The 24,279-nt window shown below is 45.0% G+C and overlaps 1 protein-coding gene across 1 annotated transcript in view; it reads left to right on the top strand.

Moving 5' to 3' along the window:
- Positions 1-24,279, top strand: part of LOC117514639 (collagen alpha-1(XIV) chain-like) — a 496,536-nt gene that overhangs the window by 191,140 nt on the left and 281,117 nt on the right. The window contains exons 17-19 of the mRNA XM_034175192.1: positions 4,187-4,319; positions 4,785-4,821; positions 21,565-21,712. Coding sequence (XP_034031083.1) covers positions 4,187-4,319; positions 4,785-4,821; positions 21,565-21,712 — 318 coding nt within the window. The remainder of the gene's footprint in view (positions 1-4,186; positions 4,320-4,784; positions 4,822-21,564; positions 21,713-24,279) is intronic.

Genomic DNA, 24,279 nt, shown 5'->3' on the forward strand with positions numbered 1-24,279 from the left:
GAACCTACATTTACATCTAAGATCTCACAGATCCTCTGTGAGACAAATACTGCTTTTGCTGGTGACAAGTCTCATCTTCAGAGGTGGAACTGTGTCCAACAGACCATCCAGCTTTAAATTAAAATGATCTATTATAGTATGTACAAAGCAATCCTGATCAAAGAATGTCCAAAGGACCTGTTTGGAAATAGGTTTTGTGCTATTATGAGCTTGGCTAAGTGAATGGTAAGAATGAATGCAAAAGAACCCGTTATCCCAACCAATCTGGACACCTGTAAGGGCCCCTTCACACAGTGCAAATTTGGTCGATGTGCGCATGAAGCAGGAATTGTGTGCAAAATGTGTAATATTGTAGCTGCCTCATACACCTGTTGCTACAACTATTTGCGCACATCAGCGGCTGAAAGACTGTGAGCAGTGCGAGCCCATCAAACCCTCTTGTGGCAGGTGTTGGCCAAATTCCAGGTGACACACGAACATCTAATACCGCTCATTTGGCACTTAGAAAATGTGCGGCCATTTGCACTATTAACACGAAAACAGTCAGCAGACAATCATTGTTGAGCTGGCAGTGAAATTTGTCTAATTGCCCCACGACTGAAGTTGCACATGTGGCTTGCCAGAGGGTCGACTCCCCCCACAACACATGTATGTGTTTTGCTCGCTCCCCCTGCTCCCCCCCCCAACACATGTGTATGTGTGGTTCGCACTCCCCCACCCGACAGGCGAGTCATCTGTCATCTGATCACAGAGTGACATCTTGGTCTGTGCGCTGACAGAACAGACTGCCCACAGCTATTGAGACATCTCTGGTTCTGGACATCACAGCTGTAGCACACATCCCGTGTTTTGACGGGCATGCGCATGTGTGTGCTTGTGTGGAAAAATATAAAAACGGATATTCAATCCGTCTGGACATGCAGCAGGTGATGTGAATGTCACGTCTGACAGGACACGCGTGTCAGGCCGTGAGGGCTATGAGTGGCACGCTGCAGGACTAGGACAACCCAACAGTATGACAGATGTGCCACTTTCAGTCACATCAGCAAAAATATGCCTTACCAAATGCCGTTGGTCAGTTATCACAACACTTTTTTTTCTTTTTTTTAGAAAACACGCTTATCTACTTGTTGATTTTAGCCATTTCACGCACCTGCCACAAGACAGTGATTGTAGCACAGTGGTAAAGTTTCTGTCTGGTAATCAGAGCATGCAGGTTCAAATCCTGTGAATGCCAATTTTTTATTTAACCGCAGGGTTCTGTATTGCATCGCCTTTTATGTATTATTTATATCAACCCAGTGATATTCACTAAGTATACAGCTGGTTTTTATTTTATTTTCCTCCACATCAGCAGCGCGATGTGGTGCAGCTGCTCACACTATGTTCCTACTCGAAATACACCATCGCGTGCATGAACCATTGCACTGGCACTGTGCATGCCTGGCCGTCAACGCGATGTTTCGTGTTGCGCTCATACAAGCTCTACCGCCATGAGTCACCCTGAGTTGTACGTATTTGCACTATGTGTGAAGGGGCTCTAAGGATTGAAGTCTTGTTAGATTACTGCATATTTTAGACTCAATTTTAACACCTTGCTCACTGTGTCTCTGTCAGTACTGTGCCCTGTGTCTCACACAATGAGTTTCTGATGAGAGATGTGGATTTTAGGAGTGTGGTTTGAAACTCAACAAATCCATGAGGAAATGAAAAGTAGGGCAAATTTCAAAGCAGCACAGTTTTAGAAAATAATGTTATTTAAGGAGTAATTTTCAGAATGTGCATGTGATTCAAGCTTACGCAGGTATTTACAGATAGCCACCCCCCACTCCACCCAACTTTGCTCTTTAATACAGTGGGGCAAAAAAGTATTTAGTCAACCCCTGAGTGTGCAAGTTCTCTGACTTAGAAAGACGAGAGAGGTCTGTAATTTTCAACATAGGTACACTGCAACTATGAGAGACAAAATGAGGAAACAAAATACAGAAAATCTAATTGTAGGATTTTTAAAGAATTTATTTGTAAATTATGGTGGAAAATAAGTATTTGGTCAACCACAAACAAGCAAGATTTCTGGCTCTCACAGACCTGTAACTTCTTCTTTAAGACGCTCTTCTGTCCTCCACTCGTTACCTGTATTACTGGCACCTGCTTGAACTTATCTGTATAAAAGAAACCTGTCCACAGCCTCAAACAGTCAGACTCCAATCTCAACCATGGCCAAGAACAAAGAGCTGTCGAAGGACACCAGGAAGAACATTGTAGACCTGCACCAGGCTGGGAACAGTGAATCTACAATAGTCAAGCAGGTTGGTGTGAATAAATCAACTGTGGGAGCAATTGTAAGAAAATGGAAGACATACAAGACAATTGATAATCTCCCTCGATCTGGGGCTCCACGCAAGATCTCATCGCATGGGGTCAAAATGATCATGAGAATGGTGAGCAAAAATCCCAGAACTACACGGAGGGATCTGATGAATGACCTGCAGGCCCGTCTAAAGTTTGCCAGAGAGCATATGGATGCTCCAGAAGAGGATTAGAAGAATATCATGTGGTCACATGAAACCAAAACAGAGCATTTTCGAAAAATTCAACTTATTGTGTTTGGAGGAAGAAGAATGCTGAGTTGCATCCCAAGAACACCATATCTGCTGGGAAGCATGGGGGTGGAAACATCATGCTTTGGGGCTGTTTTTCTGCAAAGGGGACAGGACGACTGATCCATGTTAAGGGAAGAATGAACGTAGCCATGTATCGTGAGATTTTAAGCCAAAACCTCCTTCCATCAGCGAGAGCATTGAAGATGCAACGTGGCTGGGTCTTCCAGCATGACAGTGATCCTAAACACACATGCTCAGGCAACAAAGAAGTGGCTCCGTAAAAAGCATTTCAAGGTCCTGGAGTGGCCAAGCCAGTCTCCAGACCTCAACCCCATAGAAAATTTGTTGAGGGAGTTGAAAGTCCATGTTGCCCAGGGACAGCCCCAAAACATCACTGCTCTAGAGGAGATCTGCATGGAGAAATGGGCCAAAATACCAGCTACAGTGTGTGCAAACCTGGTGAAGACTTACAGGAAACATTTGACCTCTGTCATTGCCAGCAAAGGATATGTTTCAGAGTATTGAGTCGAACTTTTGTTATTGACCAAATACTTATTTTCCACCATAATTTACAAAGAAATTATTTAAACATTCTACAATGTGATTTCTTGGATTTTTTTTTTTTCTCATTTTGTCTCTCATAGTTGAAGTGTACCTAGGATGAAAATTACAGACCTCTCTCATCTTTCTAAGTAGGGGAACTTGCACAATCAGGAGCTGACTAAATACTTTTTTACCCCACTGTGCATATAAAGTGACCTCTTCCAGCAGAGACCACCACTTTGCACCAAAGGCAAACTATTAAAAATATAGAAGTATGTCTCACTAAATGCTGAGAAAAGGAGAAGGGAGAGAGTGAATCAATAACTGCATGTAACTGCACCTCTAAGGGTTCTCTAAAGAAACAAAATCTTGCACATGATTTGGTTATGGTGTCATCTACAGTAAATCCCAATTTCAGACTTGCTCTCTGTAGACACAGGGTGTACTTTTGATGACCTCTTTGTGTTTACTTTGGGGTGTAATTCATTCTTGGTGTTGTATAAATTGTTAGTCATTTGGACTCCTGCAGCATTGAGTGTTCCAACTGGCAATCCGTGAAAACACATTTCTAAGTCTCTCATGTGTGCTTTACAATGGATTCAGATCTATTCACCATATATAACATTATGCAAAGTGTGTTTTAATTACAGTTTATATTAGTACTGTGCACTGACGTAACATTCAAGTGAAATTCCCAAATTTAGAATCAACCACTGGGATGTGGCTGAAGGTTGCCTTTTTAGGAAACCATAGTACTCTGGCCAAAAAAACAGTTATAATTCTGTGCATGTAAATATTGTGACATGCACCAAATTGATAAAGATTATAAAACAGAGATCTTGCAGTATTTTCATTGGCCAAATTACACATTAATACTTTTCATCAGGGTATATTGTTAGCAAAGTTATAAAATATCAACAGCACGTTTTACACTTTTGGAGATACTAGGTGACATATTTGTGAAGTTGGTTTGAAAGACGTTAGAAATGTTATATCATGTCACTTTCAGATTGTGTGTGTGTGTGTGTGTGTATTTTTAGGTGTTGGTGAGTGGAACACAAAATAAATACCTCCTGACCGGTCTCCTTCCCTCTACTGAGTATGAAGTTCTGTTGACGGCCGTATTCAATGACAAATCGGAGAGCGACACAGTTTCTGTTGTAGAGACCACGTGTAAGTCACATTGCACACTTAATTTAACGAAGGCAGAGGTTGTGTTTGTAGCATTTAATCAGTGTGAAACTACTTTCATACAGATGAGCTAAAGCTGCAAGAATCATTTTATAAAATAAGGTGGCTGTAAAGTAATGGGCTCTTCATCGGCCCTCTTCAGCTACAAGTAGCCACAGCAAAGTGTCACTGACTCTCTGCCAACAATAACAGAGCAGTCCAGCCACACACTTTGTCTTTTATGATCATAAATTGACATCCCTGACTTCAAAGGTTTGCTCTGCAGGAGCTCATTTGTATTGATTGTTTGTCTAGGCTTATTTGCGAAGCAGACAATCTATTTTCTCATCAATGATTTGTTTTGTATATCTGTCTAATTACTTTAGTTATTGATACAGTTGTTGAAGAGAGTTTCCATCTGATTATTTGATTTATGATCCATGTCCCCCCCCCCCACCCCCACCCCAGTGGCAATGACGACAACGATTGCTGCAACGACGACAACCGGTAAGAAGCGTCAGAAGTAGTTTTCCAGAAAACACGACTTTACTTTAAGATGTCAGTATTGAAAGCTCCCCTCCACCCTCGCCCCTAAACAAAGATTATGAATATACTAAAGGGGGAAGTTTGGGATTTTTCAGCTTCGTGTTAAAGAATTTGTGCAATGATGTTAAGAATATTTGAGATTTCGATGAAGGAGCAATCAGGAGTCAGACAGATCGATGTAGAGAGATTTATTTTGGGTTGAAGCAGATCAGATTAATCTGGAGAAGTTGGTGATACAGCATGCAGTGTACCGCCATGTGTCTTCTACACCCCAATTTCTTGAGACCCATTTTAAGGACCTCAGCCATAATAGAAGAAGAGTCATCATACAGATATGGTCTTTAGCTAGTCAGGGCCATGATTGGAGTGTTTAGTTGTAATTTTGAGGAAAACAAAATGTTATATCAACAAAGGACAGGAGGATGACCCTGAGCCGGTCACATCCTGCCCTACAGACATCAGGTAAACATCAATTTTTCTCCACACTTAGGTTGTATTTTTTATATTTTGGGGTTTATCTTTGCACTCGAGACAAAAACAATTTTAATAGATGCAGGGATTAAAATTATCCATCACTACGATAAATTTTCATCAGCTGGGCACTAAAAGGTAGCGTTTGCACTGACGGTGTCCTGGCACAAAATCAAGGCTGGACGCAAGATATAAAATTTGCAGAATCCTCGGACACATGCGTGGTGCATTCAAAAATAAATTTTTAGAATAACATCTCTGTTTTGTTTTATTCCTCACTGCCATCAGTGAGTCCCTGGTCCTGTTTCTCTTTCTCTGTGCCCTATCTGCACTCTGCACGAGGAGGGGGAGGTGACGGTGTTGCAAGCAAAGACCAGAGTTTTACAAACATATTTTTAGACTTTTCCTTCAAAGTGTGCTCTGAATGTCTCTGAGTGTGTCTGTGTGTATCATTGCTGTAGTTAAACTAAAATACAGCTGCAGACCTGCGACACATTAATAACTAACACTAATGCTTTTTTCCCAAAAATACGCAGAAAATCTCTTCTGAGGATGGCAGGACGTAAAATGCACTCATAAAACCTTATCAATCAGGTTACGCTTTCCACATAAATACACAAACTCTTGATTGTTCCTGCTCAGAGACTGCAAAGCAGAAGCAAATGCAGGCGGAAAGAGGGCGTTGTGGAGGGGTACATGCCCTCCACAACAACCCTTGATTAAAGGTACCTTTTGGAAGATATTTTTCATACTACCAGTGTTGTGAAAAGTGTGATGACACGGACCCACAACAGGGGGCGTAAATGAATGGTCAATGGAAATACAAAGTAACAATTTAATGTTGTGAAAAGTGCACAACGGATACAGATACAATTCAATACTACAGTCAATTATGAAGTTGGTGTCGTGTGGGCAGGCTCGAGGATAGGAAACGCCCGTCCAGAGAAGAGTCGGGACCCACACGATTTCCACCGCCAACGGATCTGGAACACCCCGGAGCCGCCAAGTCCTGAGTCCCCAGGTGGCCACCGTCTCCAGCTGTCAGATCGGGTACTGCTGGCAGGAAACAGAAACAGTTAATAGTGGGTGTGTGTGTACACACCCAGTAAAACAGTCAGCAGGTAAATCCTTTTGGAGAAAACACCACCTCCTGATCTCACTACTTCCTTGAGTTATACGTGCAGCCTCCACTCAACGAGTGTAAGAGTGTAGAGCGGGAACGCCAACTCTTACCAACTCCCTCCAACTCGGCAGACAGTGGAAAGAGCTGCAAACTCAAAAGCACAGTTCAACAGCTACCAGCTCAGATGCAAAATACGTCACAACTTAGCTTAGCTGAATTACACAACAGCTGAGTGTCTACCTGAACGGTTTGACAATTTCTCGGTAAAGATGTGGTGTCTTCTCCAGGCTTTTATGGGTGAGGTGTGATGAGGTTATAAGTGACAGCTGTCAACTCAAGTTCCTGGCGGTGGCTGCGCCCTCTGGTGCCTGAAGCCCGCCTTCAGGCAGGGCGCCCTCTGGCGTTGGGCCAGCAGTACCTCCTCTTCGGGCGGCCCACACAACAGGACCCCCCCCCCCCCCAACGGGCGCCTCCTGGAGCCCGACCAGGCTTGTCGGGATGTCGTCGGTAGAAATCGGAAAAGGATGAAACTCTGCTTAACCCAGGAGCGTTCCTTGGGTCCGTACCCCTCCCAGTCCACCAGATATTGGAATCCCCGGCCCCGTCGACGAACGTCCAGGAGCCTGCGGACGGTCCACGCAGGCTCTCCATTGATGATTCGGGCAGGAGGCGGCACTGGTCCGGGAGTGCAGAGGGTGGAGGTGTGACAAGGCTTAATCCGGGACACATGGAAGTGAAGCTGAGGCTGCCAGCTTCACTGCGGCTGGACTGAGGACTTTGGTAATCGTGAATGGTCCCATGTATCTGTCCTTCAGTTTTTGTGATTCGACCTGCAGAGGGATGTCCTTAGTTGAAAGCCATACCTCCTGCCCGGGCTGGTATGCAGGAGCCGGGGTACGCCGGCAGTCTGCATGGCCTTAGCCCTCGTCTGGGCTTTCAGAAGGGCAGAGCGGGCCGTGCACCACACCCGACGGCACCTTCTGAGGTGGGCCTGGACCGAGGGGACCTCGACCTCTCCCTCTATGGCTGGGAACAACAGGGGCTGATACCCCAAACATGCCTCGAAGGGGGAGAGGCCGGTCGCCGAGGAGATCTGACTGTTATGGGCGTACTCGATCCAGGCCAGATGTTGACTCCAAGCCGTCGGGTGTGCGGCAGTTACACACCGCAGGGCCTGCTCCAGATCTTGATTCGCCCGCTCTGCCTGTCCATTAGTCTGAGGGTGGTACCCGGACGAGAGGCTCACGGTGGCCCCCAGTTCCCTACAGAAACTCCTCCAGACTTGCGAGGAGAACTGCGGACCACAATCCGAGACTATGTTCGTGGGGATACCATGCAGACGCACGACGTGGTGGACCAGGAGGTCTGCAGTCTCCTGGGCCGTCGGGAGCTTCGGGAGGGCCACGAAGTGGGCCACCTTGGAGAACCGGTCCACTATCGTCAGGATGGTTGTCATTCCCTGGGACACAGGGAGACCCGTGACGAAGTCCAGGCCTATGTGGGACCAGGGGCGACGAGGCACTGGCAGCGGCTGGAGGAGTCCTTGGGCCTTCCTGTGTTCAGCCTTGCCACTGGCGCAGGTGGTGCAGGCCTGGACGTACTCCCAGACGTCGGTTTCCAGTGACGCCCACCAGAAGCGCTGCCGGACAACTGCCACGGTTCTTCGCACCCCTGGGTGGCAGGAGAGCTTGGAACCGTGACAGAAGTCCAAGACCGCAGCCCTGGCCTCTGGTGGGATGTATAGTCTGTTCTTAGGTCCATCTCCGGGGTCCGGGTGTCGTGTCAGGGCCTCCCAGGTGGTCTTCTCCACGTCCCAGGTGAGGGTTGCGACGACAGTGGACTCGGGGATTATGGTGTCCGGTGGATCCGACAGCTCTGGCTTGACTTCCTCTTCATGCACCCGGGACAGTGCATCGGACCGTTGGTTTTTGGTCCCGGGGCGATACGTGAGCTTGAAGTCAAACCGACCGAAGAACAGTGACCAACGGGCTTGCCTGGGGTTCAGACGCTTAGCGGTCCGGATGTATTCCAGGTTCCGATGGTCCGTGAAAACCGTGAAGGGGACCGTGGCTCCCTCCAGAAGGTGTCTCCACTCCTCAAGAGCCTCTTTCACCGCCAGAAGTTCCCGATTGCCGACGTCATAGTTCCTTTCAGCCGGGGTCAACCTGTGGGAGTAGTAGGCACAAGGATGAAGAACTTTATCGGACTCCCTACTCTGGGACAGCACGGCTCCTATCACTGAGTCAGAGGCATCCACTTCGACTATAAACTGGCGATCGGGGTCTGGCTGCATCGGAACAGGTGCAGTCGAGAACCAACGTTTCAACTCCTTAATCGCGGCTTCGCACCAATCTGACCAGGTGAAAGGGACTTTAGTGGAGGTCAGGGCTGTCAGGGGGCTAACAACCTGACTGTAGCCCTTAATGAACCTCCGATAGAAATTTGCAAAACTGAGGAACTGTTGCAGTTTCCTACGGCTTGTTGGTTGAGGCCAGTCCCTCACCGCCGCAACCTTGGCTGGATCAGGGGCGACGGAGTTGGAGGAGATAATGAACCCCAGGAAGGACAAAGAAGTGCGGTGGAACTCACACTTCTCGCCCTTCACAAACAGCCGGTTCTCCAACAACCGCTGCAGGACCTGACGTACGTGCTTAACATGGGTCTCAGGATCCGGGGAGAAGATGAGGATATCGTCCAGGTATACGAAGACGAACCGATGCAGGAAGTCCCGCAAGACGTCATTAACCAAATCTTGGAATGTCGCGGGCGCATTGGTGAGGCCGAACGGCATGACCAGGTACTCAAAATGACCTAACGGGGTGTTAAATGCCATCTTCCACTCGTCTCCCTTCCGGATCCGAACCAGGTGATACGCATTCCTGAGATCCAGTTTTGTAAAGATTTGGGCTCCATGCAGGGGCGTGAACACTGAATCTAGCAGAGGTAACGGGTATCGGTTGCGAACCGTGATCTTGTTCAGCCCTCTGTAATCAACGCATGGACGGAGTCCGCCGTCCTTCTTGCCCACAAAAAAGAAACCAGTCCCCATCGGGGATGTGGCATTCCGGATCAACCCGGCAGCTAGGGAGTCCTGGATGTAGGTCTCCATTGATTCGCGTTCCGGACGTGAGAGGTTGTACAACCTGCTGGACGGGTACTCAGCGTCCGGTACCAAATCAATGGCACAATCGTACGGACGGTGCGGGGGCAGCGTGAGCGCCAGATCCTTGCTGAAGATGTCAGAAATATCATGGTACTCAGCTGGCACCGCCGCGAGATTGGGGGGGACTTGAACCTCCTCCTTAGCTATTACACCGGGTGGAACCGAGGATCCTAAACACTCCCGGTGGCATGTTTCGCTCCACTGCATCACAACCCCAGACGGCCAATCAATCTGGGGATTGTGCTTTAACATCCAAGGATAACCCAAAATCACCTGGGAGGTAGACGGTGTTACAAAGAACACAATCTCCTCCCTGTGATTCCCAGACACGACCAATGTCACTGGCTGTGTCTGGTGTGTGATTAATGGGAGAAGGGTGCCATCTAGTGCCCGTACTGACAAAGGTGACGGTAAGGCCACCAGAGGGAGCCCAACCTCCCTTGCCCATCTGCTATCCAGCAGATTCCCCTCCAACCCCGTGTCCACCAGTGCTGGGGCGTGAAGGGTGAGATCCCCACTCAGGATCGCCACTGGGATGCGTGCGGATTTTTGGGGTCTCCCCTCGTGATTGTTATGGCCCACCCTTAGCCCAGTCTCTAAGGGCGGGCGTTGTAGTTTAACCGCTTGGGGCAATTCTTCTGTATGTGCTCACTCGAGCCACAGAAAAAGCATTCCCCGCGGGCCAGCCTCCATTGTCTATTCTCTGATTTTACTTTAGCCCTGCTCGTGTCCATAGCATCATCAGCAGGGGGAGCTGTTGCCACACGGAGCTCTCTGGCAGTGGAGCGTGGGGACGGCGGCACCCTTTCGGACCCGGAAGGGAGAGGGACGACTCGTGCCCGGCCACGCCCTTCGTCTCGCTCCCGACGATGTTCCTCCAATCGGTTGGCTAAACCCAGTATATGTCATTATCAATCAATCAATCAACTTTTTTCTTATATAGCGCCAAATCACAACAAACAGTTGCCCCAAGGCGCTCCATATTGTAAGGCAAGGCCATACAATAATTATGAAAAACCCCAACGGTCAAAACGACCCCCTATGAGCAAGCACTTGGCAACAGTGGGAAGGAAAAACTCCCTTTTAACAGGAAGAAACCTCCAGCAGAACCAGGCTCAGGGAGGGGCAGTCTTCTGCTGAGACTGGTTGTGGCTGAGGGAAAAAACCAGGAAAAAGACATGCTGTGGAGGGGGGCAGAGATCAATCACTAATGATTAAATGCAGAGTGATGCATACGGAGCAAAAAGAGAAAGAAACAGTGCATCATGGGAACCCCCCACAATCTACGTCTAAAGCAGCATAACCAAGGGATGGTCCAGGGTCACCCGATCCAGCCCTAACTATAAGCCTTAGCGAAAAGGAAAGTTTTAAGCCTAATCTTAAAAGTAGAGAGGGTATCTGTCTCCCTGATCTGAATTGGGAGCTGGTTCCACAGGAGAGGAGCCTGAAAGCTGAAGGCTCTGCCTCCCATTCTACTCTTACCAACCCTAGGAACTACAAGTAAGCCCGCAGTCTGAGAGCGAAGCGCTCTAATGGGGTAATATGGTACTACGAGGTCCCTAAGATAAGATGGGACCTGATTATTCAAAACCTTATAAGTAAGAAGAAGAATTTTAAATTCTATTCTAGAATTAACAGGAAGCCAATGAAGAGAGGCCAACACGGGTGAGACATGCTCTCTCCTGCTAGTCCCCGTCAGTACTCTAGCTGCAGCATTCTGAACCAACTGAAGGCTTTTTTAGGGAACTTTTAGGACAACCTGATAATAATGAATTACAATAGTCCAGCCTAGAGGAAATAAATGCATGAATTAGTTTTTCAGCATCACTCTGAGACAAGACCTTTCTGATTTTAGAGATATTGCGTAAATGCAAAAAGGCAGTCCTACATATTTGTTTAATATGCGCTTTGAATGACATATCCTGATCAAAAATGACTCCAAGATTTCTCACAGTATTACTAGAGATCAGGGAAATGCCATCCAGAGTAACGATCTGGTTAGACACCATGCTTCTAAGATTTGTGGGGCCAAGTACAATAACTTCAGTTTTATCTGAGTTTAAAAGCAGGAAATTAGAGGTCATCCATGTCTTTATGTCTGTAAGACAATCCTGCAGTTTAGCTAATTGGTGTGTATCCTCAGGCTTCATGGATAGATAAAGCTGGGTATCATCTGCGTAACAATGAAAATTTAAGCAATACCGTCTAATAATACTGCCTAAGGGAAGCATGTATAAAGTGAATAAAATTGGTCCTAGCACAGAACCTTGTGGAACTCCATAATTAACTTTAGTCTGTGAAGAAGATTCCCCATTTACATGAACAAACTGTAATCTATTAGACAAATATGATTCAAACCACCGCAGCGCAGTGCCTTTAATACCTATGACATGCTCTAATCTCTGTAATAAAATTTTATGGTCAACAGTATCAAAAGCAGCACTGAGGTCCAACAGAACAAGCACAGAGATAAGTCCACTGTCCGAAGCCATAAGAAGATCATTTGTAACCTTCACTAATGCTGTTTCTGTACTATGATGAATTCTAAAACCTGACTGAAACTCTTCAAAAAGACCAATCCTCTGCAGGTGATCAGTTAACTGTTTTACAACTACCCTCTCAAGAATCTTCGAGAGAAAAGGAAGGTTGGAAATTGGCCTATAATTAGCTAAGATAGCTGGATCAAGTGATGGCTTTTTAAGTAATGGTTTAATTACTGCCACCTTAAAGGCCTGTGGTACATAACCAACTAACAAAGATAGATTGATCATATTTAAGATTGAAGCATTAAATAATGGTAGGACTTCCTTGAGCAGCCTGGCAGGAATGGGGTCCAATAAACATGCCGATGGTTTGGACGAAGCAACCAATGAAAATAAAACATAACATAAGCCACCCGGCTGGCATCCAACGCGTACATAACAGGACACTGTGAAAAGACGAGCGAACACTGCATTAAAAAGTCAGCGCACGTCTCGACACAGCCTCCGTACGGCTCCGGGGGGCTTATGTATGCTTCAGGGGACGGGGGGGGGGTTTGTTGAACAACCACTGGAATATCTGTATCTGGCACTCGGGCAGCAGGAGGAGGTGCCGCAGCAGCACCCTGCGCGTGCGCTTCCACCTGAGCGGTGAGAGCCTCCATCCTCCGATTGAGTATAATGTTCTGCTCGGTTACCAAGTCCAACCGAGCAGTAAAGGCGGTTAAGATTTGCTGCAGCTCACCTAATACGCCTCCTGCTGGCCCCGTGCACCCTGTGTTTCCATTGGTGGTTCACCTGATGGTTGACGCCCCTCGGGATACATGATGTGGCCGACAGATCCTGTTGTGAAAAGTGTGATGACACGGACCCACAACAGGGGGCGTAAATGAATGGTCAATGGAAATACAAAGTAACAATTTAATGTTGTGAAAAGTGCACAACGGATACAGATACAATTCAATACTACAGTCAATTATGAAGTTGGTGTCGTGTGGGCAGGCTTGAGGATAGGAGACGCCCATCCAGAGAAGAGTCGGGACCCACACGATTCCACCGCCAACGGATCTGGAACACCCCGGAGCCGCCAAGTCCTGAGTCCCCAGGTGGCCACCGTCTCCAGCTGTCAGATCGGGTACTGCTGGCAGGAAACAGAAACAGTTAATAGTGGGTGTGTGTGTACACACCCAGTAAAACAGTCAGCAGGTAAATCCTTTTGGAGAAAACACCACCTCCTGATCTCACTACTTCCTTGAGTTATACGTGCAGCCTCCACTCAACGAGTGTAAGAGTGTAGAGCGGGAACGCCAACTCTTACCAACTCCCTCCAACTCGGCAGACAGTGGAAAGAGCTGCAAACTCAAAAGCACAGTTCAACAGCTACCAGCTCAGATGCAAAATACGTCACAACTTAGCTTAGCTGAATTACACAACGGCTGAGTGTCTACCTGAACGGCTTGACGATTTCTCGGCAAAGATGTGGTGTCTTCTCCAGGCTTTTATGGGTGAGGTGTGATGAGGTGATAAGTGACAGCTGTCAACTCAAGTTCCTGGCGGTGGCTGCACCCTGTGGTGCCTGAAGCCCGCCTTCAGGCAGGGCGCCCTCTGGCGTTGGGCCAGCAGTACCTCCTCTTCGGGCGGCCCACACAACAACCAGTACTTATAATAATAATAATAATAATAATAATAATAATACGCGTGGAGGCACAAAGCTCACTCATGGTACAGGGAGTGCTAAACACGTAGTTCTTATCAAACAAACATGTAGGTTGTGATATCAATTTTGGTTAAAATGTGAAAATGTGCAGAAGAAAATACAAATACAACACACATTAAGCAGTACAACTAAATTGGGGGATCGGTGTGAGGAAAATAGTGATCAAAAACCCTCTAGAATGCATCCCTGGACATCAAAACCCCAAAAGTTTCTGGGGGTCCCCCAGACCCCCAGCCAACAAAGGTCCACTTTCACCCAAAAAGAAAAGCTGTCCCCTTAAATGTGTTTATTCTATAGTATTTAAATAATGTGAGTATAATAACTCAGCCACATGGGGTGTGCAGCCAGAACATTCTGAGTGCCGGTCCCAAGCCCGGATAAATGAGGAGGGTTGCGTCAGGAAGGGCATCCGGCGTAAAACAAGCCAACCCAACTATGCAGACTCAGAATCGAATTCCCATACCGGATCGGTCGCGGCCCGGGTTAACAACGTCCGCCACCGGTGCTATTGCCCAACAGGGTGCCGGTGGAAATTGGGCTACTGCTGGGCGAAGACGACGAAGAAGAGGAGGAAAACATTGCCATGAACAGCGGGAGAAGAAGAAAACTAGAAGGGTGGAAATGAGAGTGGGGACTTTGAATGTTGGTAGTATGACTGGTAAAGGGAGAGAGCTGGCTGATATGATGGAGAGGAGAAAGGTAGACATATTGTGTGTGCAAGAGACCAAGTGGAAGGGAAGTAAGAGCAGGAGCATCGGCGGTGGGTACAAGTTGTTGTACCATGGTGAGGACAGGAAGAGAAATGGTGTTGGGGTCATTTTAAATGAAGAGTATGTTAAAAGTGTGTTGGAGGTTAAGCGAGTGGCTGACAGGGTGATGAGTGTGAAGTTGGATATTGAAGGGGTGATGATGAATATCATCAGTGCATATGCACCACAGGTAGGTTGTGAGATGAAGGAGAAGATTTCTGGAGTGTGTTAGATGAGGTGGTGGAGAGTGTGCCCAAGCATGAAAGAGTGGTGATAGGAGCAGACTTCAATGGGCATGTTGGTGAAGGGAACAGAGGTGATGAGGAAGCAATGGGTAGATATGGTATCAAGGATAGGAATGGGGAAGGACAGATGGTAGTTGATTTTGCAAAAAGGATGGAAATGGCTGTGGTGAATACCTACTTTAAGAAAAGGGAGGAGCACAGGGTAACATATAAGAGTGGAGGAAGGTGCACACAGGTGGACTACATTCTTTATAGGAGATGCAAGCTAAAAGAAATCACAGACTGTAAAGTGGTAGCAAGAGAGAGTGTCACTAGACAGCATAGGATGGTTGTTTGTAGCATGACTTTAGAGGTAAAGAAGAAGAAGAGAGTGAGAGCTCAACAAAGGATCAGATGGTGGAAGCTGAAGGAGGAAGACTGTTGTGTGAAATTTAGCGAGCAGGTGAGAGAAGCACTGGTTGGAGGGGAAGCAATTTTGGACAACTGGAAAAGTACTGCAGATGTGGTGAGGGAGACAGCTAGGGCAGTACTGGGTATGACATCTGGACAGTGGAAGGAAGACAAGGAGACTTGGTGGTGGAATGAAGAGGTCCAGGAAAGCATAAGAAGAAAGAGGTTGGCGAAAAAGTTTTTGGATAGTCGGAGAGATGAAGAAAGTAGACAGGAGTACAAGGAGATGCGGCATAAGGCGAAAAGAGAAGTGGCAAAAGGAAAGGAAAAGGCATATTGCGAGCTGTACAAGAAGTTGAATAGTAAGGAAGGAGAAAAGGACTTGTACCGATTGGCCAGACAAAGCAGGTTAGGGTGGTAAAAGATGCACATGGTAATGTGCTGACAAGTGAGGAATGTGTGCTGAGAAGGTGGAGAGAATATTTTGAAGAGCTGATGAATAAAGAAAATGAGCGAGAGAAAAGGCTGGATGATGTGGTGAGAGTAAATCAGGAAGTACAAGAGATTAGCAAGGAAGAAGTGAGGGCTGCTATGAAGAGGATGAAGAGTGGAAAGGCAGTTGGTCCAGATGACATTCCAGTGGAGGCATGGAAATGTCTAGGAGAGATGGCAGTAGAGTTTCTAACCAGATTGTTTAATAAAATCTTGGAAAGTGAGAGGATGCCTGAATAGTGGAGACGAAGTGTGCTGGTTCCTATTTTCAAGAACAAGGGTGATGTGCAGAGCTGCAGTAACTACAGAGGCATAAAGCTGATCAGCCACAGCATGAAGTTATGGGAAAGAGTAGTAGAAGCTAGGCTTAGAAAACAGGTGAAGATCTGTGAGCAGCAATATGGTTTCATGCCGAGAAAGAGCACTACAGATGCAATGTTTGCTCTGAGAATACTGTTGGAGAAGTACAGAGAAGGACAGAAAGAGTTACATTGTGTGTTTGTGGACTTAGAAAAAGCTTATGATAGGGTGCCAAGAGAAGAGTTGTGGTATTGTATGAGGAAGTCTGGAGTGGCAGAGAAGTATGTTAGGGTAGTGCAGGACATGTACAAGAATAGTGTGACAGCGGTGAGATGCGCAGTCGGAATGACAGATTCATTCAAGGTGGAGGTGGGATTACACCAAGGATCAGCTCTGAGTCCTTTCTTGTTTGCAGTGGTGATGGACAGGTTGACGGATGAGACCAGACAGGACTCCCCATGGACTATGATGTTTGCAGATGACATTGTGATCTGTAGTGAGAGTAGAGAGCAAGTTGAGTCTAGTCTGGAGAAGTGGAGATATGCTTTGGAGAGAAGGGGAATGAAAGTCAGTAGAAGCAAGACTGAGTACATGTGTGTGAATGAGAGGGAGCCCAGTGGAATAGTGCAGTTACAAGGAGTAGAAGTGGTGAAAGTAGATGAGTTTAAATATTTGGGGTCAACTGTTCAAAGTAATGGAGAGTGTGGTAGAGAGGTGAAGAAGAGAGTGCAGGCAGGGTGGAGTGGGTGGAGAAAGGTGGCAATTTGTGACTGAAGAATATCAGCAAGAGTGAAGGGGAAAGTCTACAAGACAGTAGTGAGACCAGCTATGTTGTATGGTTTAGAGACGGTGGCACTAACAAAAAGACAGGAGGCAGAGCTGGAGGTGGCAGAGCTGAAGATGTTGAGATTCTCTTTGGGAGTGACAATAATGGACAAGATTAGGAATGAACATATCAGAGGGACAGCTCAGGTGGGACGGTTTGGAGACAAAGTCAGAGAGGCGAGATTGAGATGATTTGGACATGTGCAGAGGAGGGACCCAGGTTATATAGGGAGAAGAATGCTGAGGATGGAGCCACCAGGCAGGAGGAGAAGAGGGAGGCCAAAGAGGAGGTTTATGGATGTGCTGAGGGAGGACATGCAGGTGGTTGGTGTGACAGAGGAAGATACAGAGGACAGGGTGAGATGGAAACAATTGATCTGCTGTGGCGACCCCTAACGGGAACAGCCGAAAGACAAAGAAGATTTAAATAATGTGAGTGTAGGATAAAGTCTTTTTATAATGTGATGTGTTAGAAAAGAGCAGCAATGGTTAGTGAGAGAAATATAATCTTTTTTCAGCAGAACAATTTGCTGTTTTTTTAGCCGTCTCCACCTTGTTTTACCTTAAATACTAGGACACAATCACAAAAGGGTTTCTATAAAAAGGTAGGTGGTGAACAGCTTATGATTTGGGTGTGAAAAAAATTTCAATCAGAAGATTTTTTTGTTTTTGCTTTAATCCTTGTAGATGGAGTTCTGATTTAAAACTGTTAAATCACGGGCAAACCAAATACACATCAAAATGAAAAGTCAGAATAAAAAGATCAACCCAAAACAACTCAAAATAAAGCCTAGGTTGAAAAATGTTGGTGTTCCACTTTAAGACAAATTTCAGCTACATAGTTAATGTAGTTCTCATGGCACTATATTTCCAAAGAAACACTCCAAATACATGACACCCATTGGCGTGTGTTTTCTGTTTGGTAATATTAAAACCTCCAGACCTGTGCTTTGAATACCTTTAGCTTGGTTGTGTCCCTTTGATTCAATGGGCAACAATGAGATCAAGTGGTGCTTTTAAAAACAATGTATGCAGAGAATCTTGCCAAGTGTTAATCAAGCTTCATGCCAGAAAAAATGTCAAGAAAATTTTCTGCCTTCAAATTGTCAAAAGCTCTGTTAATTCCCAATGAGACCTGATGTTGCCAGAGAATGACCACAATTCTAGCAAGTTAGCAAAATCTTGGCTACCATTGCTCATTTAGTTTTGGGAAGTAAATACAGAATTATTGAGGGGTTAGAAAATCTCTACAACGTCTGTTCCGACTAAAGCCGATGAAAGCAAAATTGAAATCCTGAGGATGTTCTCAAGCAGGATGCACCTATTAGAAGAAAAAGCACTTTTGGAAGAGCGTGTGTGTGTGTGTTTTAGATTGTGTTTACCAAGCTGGCTGCACCAGAGACTGTAGTTCAAACTTCATTATCTCAAAGGCCATCTGGATTGTGTTTTATATTAGAGCAGGCCACAGCTAATCGAGTCAGAATGGTTTCTCTACTCACCGCTCTATGAAGCACCATGTCTCTGTGACTTAACCTGCTGTTCTGTAACCAAGAGACATTAAAACGACACATCTGCTTCATTTAAAATGCCACATTATCCCATGAAAATTGCAACCCAAAGTAACTGACTAGAAGACAGCAGATCACCATTGTGTAAGGGCACTTTGTGCATAGTGGCCTCACATCGGGTTTTCTACACTCAGGATTGTAAAGATATTTGATGTCATACCTGCTTTGAAGGCCAATATAAAGACTGATAAAATAAGACTGAAAAACCGAGAAGGGTACTTGGAGAGCACAGTCCTCCAGACAGAAACAAGAATAATCTTTTCTATTGTATACACTACACAAACACACACATACACACACAAATATATATATATATATATATATATATATATATATATATATATATATATATATATATATATATATATATATATATATATACAAACAACAACTGGGCACCAAGGGGGACATCACTGGGGCCCTTAGGTTGAAAAATCTGGTGAATACGCTGGCTATGTTGAATATGTTATGCAGCTGTCACACCGTGACGATTTAACCAGCGTATGCCGACAGCCCCGTTTGCACCAAGTGACCCGGGTCAGTATGGTACGGGTCGGAACGGTTAAGTCTGGCTTGGTTTGTGTTTCCACCGCCAACAGAACCCTTTTGGCTGGTAGCATGTAGATGTTGACATGCACGTCATCAAAAGCGTGTAGACTGTCGCGCAGCCTAGCACCTCCACCCGGAGACCAAACAGAGTTTAAGCATTTTATGAAATTTAATTTAATTAAATTTTTGTCTTGGTGGATTGGTCATGGAATTTATTTTTATTGCATGCAGAATGCTGAAGAGACAACTGATGCCTGTGGTAAACGCTGACATGAATGTAACTCTTTCAACTTTTAAAATAAGTTAATTTTCTTGTTGTGGCACAAAGCACCAGTGTCCTCTGGTTCAGGCTGTTTCTTCAGCCACAAGAAGGAACTAAAGTATTTTCAGACATCATTTTCCAAAATCAGGATTTTGTATGTCATTAAATTTTCCTCAGGGTGTGATGAATCCATCTGAAACAATGTAACAGGTAAGATTAAGACTTTAATATTTACTCCGCGTGTAAATGATTTTAATATCTGAAACAGTCTGGACTATTTGCATGACTGCAGCTTTCAGTTGTTGAGCCAATCAATGGACAGCATCAATGGACATATTCCAAGTATAAGTAACTTACAAGTAATTGTGTCAACAATCACCTAACTTACCTACAGCTTATGCCCCACGTATGTGGAATGTATGAGACATACTCTGGCATGCATATTGTCATGCATCGTGTCCAAATTTTTTCAACAAACTTGCCGTGCTATGGTGTATACCAGCGTGCTTCAACATGCTTATACAAAACTTACCCATAACTTATAAGACATATGCCAGCGTATTTTTAACAAGTCAGCATATGCAGGCTAAATCATCAAGGTGTGACAGGGCCTTAAAACAACATTTATCTTCCGCAGCCATGTGAAGCAGCTGTGTGAAGTATGCATGACCTGTTGGCCTTCTCCAGACACTGGGGTCCTCGGCACTCAGGAATCTTTTACGCAAATACTTTTGTTCACACAATAATTGTGTGCATTCTATAAAAGTGCATCCCACATATGTCATGTTCTAAAATGGTATAATGATGAGGTTTTCTGGTAATTATTTCACCCCACCTCTTCAAATTAAGGCTTTCCACCTGAATAATTTATGCAACAAGGAATTTGTTAATCAATCATAGTGCATGCATGATAAGAAGGGGAAATATTTTGCAACTTTGGCACGCTGCTGACCACAATATACATTCAGCAATAAGCTGAAAAACCAGACCTGTTTGTAGTACAAATTTCACTGAATGAAACAATGACTGTATTATCTAATTGGTAATTATGATAGTACAATAAACAGTCATGTCGGCGATGTTTGGTCAGTAGTCCAGTGTTGTCCACACAAAGTCCATGGCAATATTCTTGAGGGGGCTGCGACACCGACTCGTCAATATCGCTGACAGTTTTATCTCTGTGTGTCTGGGGCTTAAGTAAACGTTTGTTTTACAAAAAGGGATTCCATTGGTACCAAAGGATCATCCGATGAGGCCCGTTGCCAAAGACAATGACAGTCAATGCCTTAGGTCACTGGTTATCGTTTACATCTCACAGCTATACAGTCATACAGGTAGCACCATGACTTGAAAGAATTGAATGTTCGTTCTTGTGCAAAGATATCGGCTTTGCCAAACACCTCTGTCTAGTGACCTCCTTATGTTATGGGGTAATAGTAATTCATATGGGCCCAACATTTGTCATTGTTACCCACTACCATAAAATCATGGGGTTGTCTGACTTCAAATGAAATCAGTTACATTTAATAGATCCTGTCATCTGCACTGACCAACACAGTCAGTGTTTGTGAGGAGCATGAGAAGCCATCTAGTGTAAAGTAATAAAAGTCACCACATGTCAAATTTGTATCCATAAATACTCTGTATATGTTATGGTGATGCACTCTAAAACAAACGAGCAAGTAAAGATTACTTTCAAGTATCCAACAAATAACCGTTTTTCATGCCTTTTGCTTTGAGTGGGAATGAGCTGACATCGTCATGACCTTGCTCCCTCCAGAGAGTGGGTATTTTCTTTTTTCCCAGAGAGTGTGTGGGTTTGCTGCAAAGCATGTAGATCTGATCATTTTGTGAGTCTCAGACAGCAAACAAGAGTGCAAATATCGACTTCCATTCCATATGTCACAGAACTCTTAAATGAGCCATTTTGGCCTAACGTTTGTTTATAGCAGAATTTCTACGTGGATAGTCATAGAATTGAGGCACTATGAGGATGTTTAATATGACTCTGCACATAACTGTACAAGTTAGATAAAAACAAATTCTACACAACACGGCCCCTTTAAATTATTACCGAAGAAAAATACACGTTTTCACCTCCTATGCAGGTTGTCTCACCTCACAGAGATCTTCCTGCAGATTTATTTATCAGACAGCACATCACAGCAGACTGAGCATTTTGGTGTTGCGACAGCAGCTGTTATGATTTGTTTATACAACACTGACATTTGGGATTAGGAGGGGGGTTCTGATCCACATTTTATTGAACCGCTGAACATGTTGGGAGAAATGCTGCTGAAGCAATGACTTTTCTTAAGCTTTTGATATGTTAAACCTGCAGTAATTCTTATCATGTGTGATGTGGTGACACAGTAGCACGTCAGGCGGTGAGAAATCTTCAGCTGAGTGATGAGACCACCCAGAGCTTAGAGGCATCATGGGAGCTGGAAGACCCTCACGTGCAGAGCTACAGGATCTCTTATGCCAGTGTCAACGGCGACCACAAAGAGGAGGCTGTGAGTTCAACAAATTCAAACCAAAATCATTTACAGATAATACAGTGTTTGCCAAAGTGTAAACTTAAGAAGGCATTTAGAGGTGTCTTTCTTCAGTTACTTCTCTCTCTCTCTCTCTCTCTCTTCTCTCTCTCTTTTAATCATACCAAACTTCCCCCCCGCTGAGCTTTATGATATACAATGTGACAGTCGTGCTTCGAGGAAGATCCTTGTTATTCCACACTTCCAACCAGCAGAATGGTACAGCAGCTATCGGTGTCAGGGTCATCTCCAATCAGAAAACAGATTACACTTGTAGTCTGGATCCATTTGACCTCACCTTCCCGATCCCTCTATCTCTGTGGTGAGAGCCCTTGAGCTCAGTGCCCTGTACTGACCCTGGTCATCGCTGCAGCCATGTATTTGGTCTCCCACTCCCTCCTTCTGCTTGTCTCTATCTCTGTTTTTCTGTCCTTTCCATCCCTCTTGTCTTCTCTCTCCATACTTCACCTTCCTTCTCTGCCACCCCCCTCCCCCACCCCATTTTAATTTCCCAATGTCAGAGCCACAGAAGATGGAGAGGCCAGGCCAAGCCAGAAGACATTCCATTATCTTTTCAGCAGCCATTTACCTCACTGGGTGCAGAGATGGAGGGCAGAGCAAGAGAAACAAAGAAGTGGAAATAGAAACAATAGTGAAACAAAATGGAATAAAAACACTTAACTCTGTCAATCAGCTGATAGATAAGGGATGTTCTGGGTCATTTCTCTTTCTGAATGTTTGGTTGTGGTTTTATGTGGACATGTGTGAGAGACAGCTGTAGTACAAGAGAGACGACATGAGCTGTTCTGGGTATTTTTTTTTCAAGGGTTTGCTTTGTCTCAATGTCTTTGAGTATATGTGTGGCACAAGCAGCTGATACTCTTACAACACAAGTGGATACAGACAGTAGTAGATCTGTTGTCCCCTCACCATGTTGTCAGTTCTTTCATCTTTACTCTTGTCAGATGCTTTCTACACATGTGCTATCAATTATTTCTGGTCTCACTTCAGAATGCTCAAGTAGTGTTACCCATATAAATAATCAGCGTGCTGCATTTCCACAGGCCCACAAAAACTGAAAAGACTGACACTTCCACACAGAGGTCTATGTGGATCCTATTTATTATAAACAATAGCTGAAATTCACCTTATGCAGACCTTTGCAGTAACGTTGAAGCAGAAAATATAAATTGCCAAAAAAAAACAGCAGGTGTTTCAGCACCACAACTGGAGTGGACAGCTCCACTAATCACTGATTCAGATCATTTTACCTGCTATAGGCCTTCTTCTTCTTCTTCTTCTTCTTCTCTCTCTCACTCCACACACACGCACATGGATGCATGGATGTAAGTTTGATTCCTGAGTGTCATAATGTTCTGAGCAACATATTGAACCTTTAAACTGTAGAACTGTGGGTCTCATGATTTTTAAGAATTTACTTTGGAAACATCTGTACAATTGGGAATTATCCTAAGTTTGTGACTGATCTGGTATCAGTGCATCACCTAGTCACTGGTTAGCCCGACAGCCAGCCCGGCTATGAACTGGGCCAGATATTGGCCTCCATTGAGATTTCCCTCTCCTAAATAGGAGGAGAGCAGCACAGCAAATAGGAGAGCAGCACTCGCGCCACATCAATGTGAGGCTAATGCATGGGCTGAGGTCAGCGTCTTGGCCGCCAACCAATCACAGGCAACTACAGAGAAGCCAGTATCTGGCCCAATTCAGGGCCGGTTGTCGGGCTATTTACTGGTGTGGCTTCATGTACAAAGGCTGCACAAGCACAATTACATGGTGTACAGCCTTCTCCAAGCTAAAGTTCAGATGTATCAAAAGTGAAATGACTGTGGAAATGTGTGGTGCACCAAACCAAAGCCATGCTTGATTTTAGCTTGGCAGTGCATGTATGCCACATTCACCGCCAGTAGTGATTACATTTTCTATTGTCCTCTCATTGAAAATAATGGAACACCAGTTTACTGTCTGCCATATGCACCCAATGTGAATGCAGTATTAGTGTCTTTTTGTTGATGGTCTAGTGGTTAAGGTGTTCGGCTTGAGTCCAGAAGATCATGGGTTCAAATCCCCGCCTGACTGGAAAATCACTAAGGGCCCTTGGGCAAGGCCTTTAATCCCCTATTGCTCCCGGTGTGTAGTGAGTGCCTTGTATGGCAGCACCCTGAAATCGGGGTGAATGTAAGGCATAATTGTAAAGCGCTTTGAGCGTCTGATGCAGATGGAAAAGCACTATATAAATGCAGTCCATTACCATTTTTTCCATCACTGAGTGTAAGCACATTTGTGTTGCTTATGTTTGTCAATTATATGCATGAACCGGTGACCATAACCAGCAAAACAGTTGGAACTAAAATTCAGTTCTTTTTTTCATTGTTTTTTCAATGACTCGATACAAAGAGTTAATTAAATGATTGGGTTTGTTGACTAGATACTGGAGGAGTATTTGCAGCATTTGACAGGAGTACTGAATGCATCAAATCATAAAGAGCAGTACATCATTAGGTGCAGCTATACATTTATTAAGTCCC

Source organism: Thalassophryne amazonica, chromosome 7, assembly GCF_902500255.1.
Source record: "Thalassophryne amazonica chromosome 7, fThaAma1.1, whole genome shotgun sequence".
Lineage (NCBI taxonomy): Eukaryota > Metazoa > Chordata > Actinopteri > Batrachoidiformes > Batrachoididae > Thalassophryne > Thalassophryne amazonica.